Below are 10,589 nucleotides of genomic sequence, written 5' to 3' on the forward strand. Positions count from 1 at the left end.
TTTATATTAAGAAAAATGACCCTAATCTATTCTTTTTATTCACGCAAAAGGCAGGAAAGTAGCTTACTGATCAATCCGCTGAATGGGAAGTTGAAGAAGGTCCTCAAGCTTATGGTTGTTGAACTCTGGTCGGGTTTCCTGTAGTTCCTTAAAACGTCTGAAAGCCTTGTTTTTTTTAAGCTGGATCTAAAACAACACACAATACATTCTCGTCAGAGTAATACAGGAACATGTACAAGCTGCAGTTTTCCACTTTGAATAGTGAATACTGAATATTTTCTACAATGCAGTTAGCTTTTTCCTGAGCTGTTCACTGCTAAGAAACATTAAAGTAGGAATACAAACTTTAAAACTATGTATTTTGTAAATTGGCAACATCAAATAGAATCATTAGCAACACAGTAACCATAAAAACGGATGACATTTGTTGGACATTTAGAACCACACACTATGTCAGATGGGAAAAAATAATTAGTAGAGCTACAGAATACAGTGCATTCAGAAACATTCACAAACATTTTTAATTTTGTTGTGTTGCAGCCTGATAATACAATTGTTTAAATTAGTTTTTTTTCTCATTTCTTTACACTCAGTAGCCCATAACTTAAAAATTATGTCAGTGAACATTTGCGTTCTTACGTATCTGAAAGCACTGGTCACAGCAGTGCTGCTAAGATTAAAACATCACACCTGGCTGTGACTATCACACTATCATTACTGTCACCATTTGTTCAGAAGTAAATATTTACATGTTTACACTTCCATAGTTACTTTGGTTGTGTAAATCTGCTTTGCAACAATGACAATTGTTAAAAGCGCTATACAAATAAAATTGAATTGAACTGAGTTCATATGAAGACTGCATAACCAATTAATCTGAACTTACCTCTGGAAAACTACTTCCACTATGCTGCAAAGTACATATAATAAAAGCGCACCATTGACATGTGGTATTGTGTATTCATTCCAATAACTGAAAAATGCATTGGTCATTTTCTGTACAGTAGTTATTAAACTCTAATAAATAGCTTGTGAAATAGGACAGGGAGTCTGACACAAAGTTGCGATAGCCATGCGGAAATGGAAATGAAAACTGGGTTCATACCCTGAGCACTTTGCTGGCATTATAGATGTTGTCCACATATGTAGTGTAGTATTGCAGATTTGGGCAGAACTGGTCAAAGCCTTTGCCAAAGTAGCCATTTTCCAAATGGACCAGCAGTGATCTAAAAATAAATAAATAAATAATATTTATAAATAAATAACAGGTTAGATACAATTATTTAAGTTTTACGATTCAAGAAATCTTGAAACTTAAAAACTCAACAAAATGATTGATCATAGTAACAACATTGATGTTGTATTGATGATGGGTTGGACCTAGCACATCCCAAAGATTCTCAATGGGGTTAAGGTCTGGACTCTGTGGTGGCCAATCCATGTGTGAAAATGATGTAAAATCATGTAAATAAAAAAACAGTACATATGTGACAAATCCACAGACAGTAACAACCACAGTTAACAGGAGCTTAAATCCTTGTTCCGTTTCTCAACAGTAATGCGTTGTGACATGAGATACAACTTTGTGTATGCACAGGGTGCTGTGAGTAGAAGCTGAGCACCACCTAGAGACATCATACTGTAACAGAGGCCACGCTGCAGCACAGATGACATTCAGATGCAGTGTAGGTGACCCATTCACAGCCAGAGACCAACACTTTTAAGCACTTCATCTGTATAAATTACCCAAGCTGAGTGCACTAATGCCCCCCCCCACAGACACCAAAAATGAGAGTGGTAGACGCTGGCATTTGAACTGTATACTGTGTATAACAAACTTTTCCTCTCGTTTTCAGAGGATGTAAAATCCATGTTTCGCAAAATGTATTTCAAACCACAGGAAACATTCCTGCTTTGCCCCAGTCCATCTTAAATTAGTTCATGCAATAATTTCCACTTCAGAATTGTGTCTGCTTTTTAATATAGTGCTGCTTAAGGGCCCAAAGATCATAACCACTCAGTAGAGGTTTTAGGTTTTTTAGGTTTTGTCACTTGCGTACAAATTTCTCTAGATTCTCTGAATCTTTTAATTAAATTATAAACAGTAGATTGAGAAATAGCCAAAGGAGAGACCTGAGAACAGATTTCAGTTTTTCCCACACATAGACTTTACTATCCTAGTATAAGGGTCACCCAGGTTTATTACCAGCCGCCCAAGTATGACTCCCATGTTTCTTTTATTCTTTGCTGTACCTTTAGGTTACTTGTCTGCTGCCTAAACTGTCAATCAGCAGATGAGATTAGCTGTTAGTAACTTTATTCCATACTGCCAAATTAAAGTAACAGGTATCAATAACCAAACATGGAAAAACATTTAGTTTTTCTCAGTTTTTGAAATGAAGTCTACAAACCACTTGCCTTTGTTTTTATTTCTTATGAGGTGATTCCACTCAGCTTGTTTCTTACTGCTGGGGGGAAGTGGATAATAATTAAGTCTCTGTGTCTTTGAATTTGACATATGTAGTGACAAATCCACTAAGAAGCCCACTCTGGCAAGTGGCAGCATGACAGTCTGAAATGTGAAGTTAGAGACTTCAGTGGCCATCTTCAAATGTAATTCTGGGGGCCAGATTAGGGTCAAAGTTGAATCCTATTTGAAGCTCCTATGTAAGGATTAACATACAATAAATACAGTAAAATTAAAAAATTAATGCTAACTCAGTCATGCAGGAGTGAATGATACCCAAAGTCAGAAAATTTATGTTGAATTAATATTAAACATTACGACCAATCAGAAGTCACTGAAATGAAGTTTGTCTACAAGTTGTTGTTGTTTTCTTCCTTCCCAATCACTCCAACTGTTTAAGGCTAATGATGGCAACTCACCCTCTCCACTGTCACTTAATGCTTGCTCATGAGGGATTCATTATGTGGCCTACATAATTCTACACTGCCCGTCCAACAACAAAAAAAAAAAAAAACAAATCACACACTCTAATGTTTAGTTGGACGCGCCTTTAGCTTTGATTACAGCACACACTCGCCATGGCATCGGTTTGATAAGCTTCTGCAATTTCTCAACATTTCCCGTCCAGAGTTGCATTAATAACATCCTGTATTAAGGCTGGGAGAGTCAGACCACTGTGCAAAGTCTTCTCCAGGACATCACAAAGATTCCTAATGGGGTTAAGGTCTGGACTTTGTGGTGGTGATGGAATAACCTGGTATATTTACGTAGTCAACTGATCTCATTCTTTGGGCACTAACGTTTATATTAAAGTCACCCACTGTAATGACTTTGTCTGCACTAAGAACTAAGTCAGCTAGAAAGTCTTAGAATTCAGTTAAAAACTCAGGGACAGGGGGACGGTACACAATAACAAACAGGGCTGTTTTTTTATTTTTCCAGTTAGGATCAGAGAGGCTAAGAGTGAGGCTCTCAAATTAATTAAAACTATGTTTAGGTCTGGGGTTGATTAATAAGCTTGAGTGGAAGATTGCTGCTACTCCTTCACCCCGACCTGTGCTTCTAGGAACATGATAATTAATATGACTTGAGGGGGTTGACTCATTCAGACGGACATGTTCTTCTTGCTGCAGCCAGGTTCCAGTAAAAAAAAAAAAAAAAAAAAGTCTATTTGATAGTCACTTATCAAATCAGTCACTAACAGGGATTTAGACGAGAGAGATCTGACATTTAACAGTCCACATTTGATAGTTTTCTTTTTATTTTGTTCTGTGATTTGACTTTATTTTCATTAAGTTCTTTTAAATTACTCCTCTTGTGTGTTTATATATATATATATATATATATATATATAAATAATTTAGGTGTTCGGGGAGCAGACATTGTCTCTATGGGGTTTTGGGAGGGGGGTCCTGGGCTCCACTCTGACAACACACTGTTTACTACCAAATGTCATAGTGAAATAGGACATTATCTAATTCAAATTGTCTTTGCACTATTTTGAATCAGTAGGTTTTAAATGGCTTTTAGGCCACTGCATTCTGTTTTAATTTTTATTGTACACAGCATCACAACTTTAATTACTAAAGTTAATACTTTAATACTTGATGAAATGGTCAAGAAAAATGTGAGAATTCATCAACTTACAGAGGATTTGAAGGAAAAATTCCCTCAAAATATTTTTGGCTATATTCAATTAAGTAAATGTTTCAATAGGTGCAACAATTTGTAGGTGGTGTAGGGAAGGGGAGACTGAATTCTGTGATGTACAACCTTTCAAACAGCATAGGAGTTTGTGTTAACACCTATTACTGCCTGAGAATCAACTGAGATGTTCTGCATCAGTGGAAGAATGGATTTCAAATAGCATTTCTTACAGCAAAGACACCTTTTAAGGGAAAGTGCCAAGGTTAAGCAAAGTATAGCTGATCGCTTCACTGGTAACAAAAGGTTTAGTAGTGTAGTGTCATTTGAAGGGACCCAGGTGGTGGGTTTACATTAAGGGCATCCATGGCCACTTTGTAGTAAAAACAGCCCCAATGCACTCAGAAACAAACAACTGGATCAAGGCAGAGGCAAACCAGACATTCAGCCTGTTAGGCATTACAGCTACAGGGATGAAATTGGTTGCAGGTGTTGACACTTGTGAAGGAGCTTATTATCCAAACTTACAGGAAGTACCAGGAGCATGCGCTCACACACACGTGCAGTCCCAGGCACGTACACACATCCGCACACACCATCCTACTCTATAATGATGTTTCTAGAGACTTCTGTTCATACATGCAATAAAAAAAGAGCACTTTGCCACTGAAGTTGATTTAAATAGATTTTAATGAAATTGCATGCCACCGTAGTCTTTGTTCATACTCAAGAGATGCAGAAGCAGCTTAGAGAGTCCTAACGAGGGCAAAGGGCGGGAAAACTGTTTCCGTTTTTCCCCCTCTCACTGCCAGAGGCGATTATGATAAATATTAAATAATGAATTATATTTTTCAGACTTTTTTTCAGCAATTAAATTGGGCATCAGCAGTAGCATAGAGGATTAGAATTTTGTATGTCACATTAATTCATGTTAAATGCATGCATTCTGCAAAAGCTACTGTAGGGTGGATACAACCTCAACCAAATATTTCAGTCAGGGATGCCTTCATTTGTAGAAGGCTTAAACATAAAAAAAATATATGAAAATGAATACACCTACATTTTCTTTTTAAAATAAAAATACATTTTATCCTAAACTTTGATCAGTTTTCAGCCTCATTTTGAAAGACAAACAAAAAAGGGACATATTTAACATACATATTTTATTTTATCTAATGGCTCATGTGTATGTGTACCAAATTCAGACATCACTCTTTTACTTATGTAACCAAACTATCTTAATTCTTTCCAGTGTTCATGTATATTTTAGCTTTGCAGCACCAAGATCATTCTGACATCTATATATGTGCTAAGCTCAGCTTTTGTTCAGCCAGACTGCCAATTATCCACCCTTCCCCCTAGGACCCTCAAAAGCAGGATAGGTAAGCAAAGAGAATTCATGAATTTTCAATGTTAACAATAATGCTCTTCACATGTGATATCACTTGGAGTAATTACACCTGATAGGCAGTAATGTATGCACCAGGGAAGAAAACACCTTTATACTGGAACACAATATCACTGATGTCAGTTAATGGTAAAGATAAGGACTTGCTTTAGCAAACTGAGAGTTTATCTTGACTGCAGTATAACACAAGAGACAACCTGCTGATCCTCAACCCTCTCTCATCACCATCTTCCCCGCACATATACTTTAAATTATTCAAAAGGATACTTACTGGTTTATGGAATCAATGTCTTTAATTGAACTGAAGATGCTTTTTTGAATGTCTTGCTTCAGGGTTCCTTTGGCCTTCAAGATCTCCACAAAGTACTGTCAGAGAAGGGAGAATGACACTATGAAACTACAGCACAAGTAAAGAGGGATTGTGTACACAACACACTAAATAGACAGCTGTGCTCGTCTCAAGTCATTTGAAGGGAAAATGGGATTAGCAAACTGAAAGTGCATTAAGCCTAAAATGACTCCTAATTGGAGTGAATGGGTGGAGGGTAAGTAATTGTGTAAAAATTAGGCTGCAGTGGTGGGTGGAAAAACTCTGTTCTCTCCACAGGGAGAAAGAGAACCATGAGTTCTACCTTGGGTCTGTTGCTATGTATGGTACAGTAAGAGTGTGTTTTAATGTAGTATACATACAGGAAAGCAGCGGAAAGTGTAAATAATAACAGAATACAATAATTTAACAATCATTTTAACCTGTATTTGATCGAAAACAGCAAAAAGACCAGGAAAGTGTTGAGAAATGTAATTAAGTTTTTTTTTTTTTTACATATTTTACGATTGCATATGTATCACATTCACACTCAGAAAGTAGCTATGCACATTTAGATAAACACACTTATGCCAGTTTCAGCTGTTTGTACTCTGGCCTGGATGAAATGCATATCTGGAATGGGAGACCGTGGATGTCTCAGGAACAGAGCAATTAATTAAAGCAATGCTTGGGTCGCGACGACTTAGCTGATATTCGGGAAGAAGTGGGATGACTGGCCAAATTAAATAACAAGAGGCTGAGAATTACCAAGTTTGAACGGTCTCTGGAGTCTAACAGAGTGACGTCGGACTGAGAGCCATTCGGGCAAGTAGCCAGAAATAGGGGAAGATAGGAGAAAAACAGAGTGCTCCAGCCTGAGGCTTCCACACAGAACTGTCTGGGTAATTAGTATTATTTTATAATAAATTCTCATTTGAACTGTATTGATTTGTCTGGGGTTTAATCTGTACTACTACACTGCATTTGATGCCGACAACACAACTAGGGCATGTTTACCACTGTTTTGCATTAGCTCTTCAACTACTAACAACTAAGGAGATAAATTGCTTTAGCATAGAAAATAAACTTCTTTATCATTCTTGCATAATATGGGATTTCAGCTGCTCAACAGTTCAGGGCCCTTTTATGACTTCATAATGTGCCAAATGGGGGAGAGGTTTAGCACCTAAACTCTTCTACATGTTGTTGAAATGCAAAATGTATTTTTGCGGTTGCTGTCATTCTTTGCATTGTAGAGGTTTAACTTGCATTGTGGATCAAGCAATGAAACTACCTGAGGGCCTGAAGATCAAGGCCATTCAATATTGCCATCAGATTTTTTGGCCTTGTCCAATTTCTCTAGATTCACTTAATCCTTTAATGAAACTGTAGATGATGACATTCCAAATTTCTGTAATTTCATTTTGATATGTAGTTATGTTTTTGTATAAGATGTTTTTCTTGTTGCTCAATCATTTGCCTCTCTGGGGTACTAACTTTATAGTAAACTGATAATGATACCGACATGTTGCTAATTAACCTTATTACTTATGAGATGTTCTACCTGGTGTTTTTTTGGTACCATATAACTAACAATTTTTTGATGATTATTTGTTTGGAATTAAGTAGTTATTCTTTTTATGTGGCTATTGGTTTGCCTTTAAAACAAAGACATGTCTCTTTTTTCCCCTCTCCCCTCTACTAGTGGTCAGCACTGTGAGCTAAATATATAATAAAATAAATTAACATAGGATCATTGCAAAAGGAAGACAATTGTCACACTGATTTGAGACTGTTAGATCTGTTTGATTAGTGTAACCACTCTGAGGTCAAACCAGTGCTCTTGACTTATAGAATACATACAGTGGTGACCAGGTGCAGTTGTTGGCAGTAGCATTGTTCTGTCTGCACCAATTCCTTGGCTGTTATGCTGCGTTTTCTCTCCCAGAGATCCCTCTGCTCCTCGATACTGCTGCGTGGACTGGAGAAGCGACTCATAGTGATAGTGACATGAGGGACACTGTAAAGACAGAACCAGAAAGACCACGTGTGGTTTACGGACAGGCACTGCATTTCTGATAAGCTAGTGTACATTATATAGGGAGCAGTGAATGAGTGAATAGAGAGTGAGAACCGCAGAGCAGAGGTGTTTAATGTCGTAGCACAGTTTAATCCACACTTCATCGCTCTCACTCGTAAAGTCATTATTTCAACATTCTAGCTGTAATTTGTGTTGTTTACAAACATCTGTATCATTCACACCTTTTCGATCCACCTTTATTCCAAATAAGTATGAACTCTCTGCCCCCAGTCGACTCACACATGGTTTTACCGCTTCTGTTGAACCACGATGTGTGCATGTGAAAGTAAATGCCTGGGGCTCATGGGAAACGATGTTCCCTAAAGGTTCATAAACAACCACGTTAGGTTGTTTTTTAAAAAACTTAATGCACTTATCTTATCATACCAGTTATGTTATCCAACATACTGTTAAAAGAGGCTGAAGTTTTACTATAATATATATCAATAATATAACAAAGACACAAGCCTGTTTGTGCACACAAGGACAGTGAGCTACTGTCCTTAACTGCATTTATGCGCCAGAGTAAATGATAAATGGTCTGCACTTATATAGCGCTTTCTACCCACCCGGTACTTATAGCAGTAATTTCCGTGGAACGTATGATACAGCACAATTCTACAAACAAAATGCTATATTTGAAAAAACTAAAATATTTAATAGATCGAGTTGCTTTTGTATAAAAATGGCTTTAAGCTGACATGGATGTCATGTTATTGCTTACACATCTTAATTATTAATATTAAACATAAATACAGATAATAATAATAAAACACACAAGAACAGGCAGCAGCAGCAGGGGCAATCAAGACGATGATAATGTTTAAACGAAGGGTCAGAGAAATTCATTGGTGTGGAGATATTCTGGCTAGTTAAAGTCCAACTGATCAGAGTGGCATGCACTGCAAACTGTGTCAAAAGCATGTTACCACCATTTATCTGTTTACCATCTGAAGCAGTAACCTGCTTAACCTCTTAAGAGCACATACTTTCCCAGATCCAAGCAGGGGCTGGTGGTTTCCCAGCAATAACAAGTGTCCATACCAATGCAACAACAGAATTTTTATGTTCTTCAGTGAAACTCAACATTACTCTGTGGATATAAAAAGGAGCTAGCGTTAAGATAATGAATGACAATTTGCTCGAGCTCCGGTCATCAGCTGGATATTTCTACTACCACGGTGTGACGTATATGAAAAGTTTATGCTTTCAAGCATACGCCCTTTATCTGCCATGAAAAAGCGATTTAAACTAAGAAACAGTCTCAAAAATACCAATAATAAACTAAGGTTATTTGTTACAGTAACGTTTTTGTACTGTGTTGATAACAAATGTCTTTACATCAGGTATACCGCATCAAAATAATAACAGCTTACCATCGACGAAGGCGCTCTTTTCAAAATGAGCTGTTTTCCGGGTCGCGATGTTGAGGCGCTCGCTAATTGGCTGCTCTGTAACGACGGTACTGCCCAGCTCCCACTTTTTTTTTTAATTTAACTTTATTGTACACATACAACAACCAGGAAATACAAAAGAATAAATCAAATGGTTAACCAGAAATTCATTTTTTGGTTATTCAATACTGTGGTGATTAAAATTATTTGGAAAGAAAAATACACGTGTGAATATGTGTAAATGAAATTAATTATTTATTCTTTATTTTGTTTGTGTTACAATTATCCACAGACACACATGAGTTTACATCTCACAATGATTTGGTTGGTAAATTCTATTTAAAGTTTGTGTTTTGGAGGAATTTAAAAATTCAACTGTGTTGATTCATGAAATGCTTATTTGCAATGTGTTCGATTTCCTTTAGAAAAGTATTATTACACCTTTTATCTTTTAGTATAAACAACCTTATACATCATCTTATTCAAAGTCAAATATGAAATTATATAAGTTGGAAAACTTGATTTCTTGTATTGATGAAACTCTACTGTTTAAACTGGGGAGGTACTACAATTAGGGATATCAATTAGAAAAAAAATTAGATTTATTATTTAATTAAATTATTATTTTAATTATCTAGGCAATTCAGGAATGCATATTTAAATTTTATACTATAATTAATTGTGAAACAAGGTATGCAGTAATTACGCTAATATCTAAACAAACAATAGGATGTTAGTGAGACCCAAACCTACTTGCATTAGAATTTTTTGTCTAACAAGATTTTAAAGAAAAAATACTGGTACAACTCTATAAGGATTCCTTAAAGGAAAATGTGTACATAACAATAGCCGCATAGTTCTGGACCACGGGCACCTGCCCCAGGGGAGGAATTATATGAGTATATAGGCTCTTTTACTCATTTTACTAACTAAACAATTGGACGTTCTTATAACATAAAATCTAATATTAAAGGAATAATTGTAAAAGATCATTTACATTTCCTTAAATATAAAGACCAAATCCCCTTATCTATACCAACATTACATTACATAATTATTTTCAAAGACCTCTGGTTTGAATCTGAATTTAAAAACACTCCAAAATACAATGGGAGATGGATCGCTGTCTTTAAACTAATAAAAAAAAATAATGTGGGTTATATTGTATTACACATTTGTTTAAATATGATTCTGAAAAATCTAAACTGCCTTTCAAACTTTCTGCTAAATGTTATAAGTGTACAGTACATACATTTGAAAAGTTCTGTAAGAGATTATACCAGAATAAT

At 36.1% G+C, this 10,589-nt stretch overlaps 1 protein-coding gene across 3 annotated transcripts in view; it reads right to left on the reverse strand.

The window, feature by feature from the left end:
• The window catches only part of arhgef39 (Rho guanine nucleotide exchange factor (GEF) 39), a 50,332-nt gene extending 41,010 nt beyond the window's left edge, over positions 1 to 9,322 (reverse strand). The window contains exons 1-5 of one of the 3 annotated variants that reach the window (XM_026364257.1): positions 9,283 to 9,322; positions 7,690 to 7,846; positions 5,791 to 5,885; positions 1,106 to 1,226; positions 68 to 186 (exon numbers count right to left, since the gene is read on the reverse strand). In XM_026364257.1, coding sequence (XP_026220042.1) covers positions 68 to 186; positions 1,106 to 1,226; positions 5,791 to 5,885; positions 7,690 to 7,824 — 470 coding nt within the window. In that variant the 5' untranslated portion in view covers positions 7,825 to 7,846; positions 9,283 to 9,322. Of the gene's footprint in view, positions 1 to 67; positions 187 to 1,105; positions 1,227 to 5,790; positions 5,886 to 7,689; positions 7,847 to 8,895; positions 9,000 to 9,282 lie in introns of those variants that run through there. The other 2 variants (XM_026364258.1, XM_026364256.1) reach the window with 2 other exon arrangements.
• Positions 9,323 to 10,589: the final 1,267 nt, after the last annotated feature.

Source organism: Anabas testudineus, chromosome 23, assembly GCF_900324465.2.
Source record: "Anabas testudineus chromosome 23, fAnaTes1.2, whole genome shotgun sequence".
Taxonomy (NCBI): domain Eukaryota; kingdom Metazoa; phylum Chordata; class Actinopteri; order Anabantiformes; family Anabantidae; genus Anabas; species Anabas testudineus.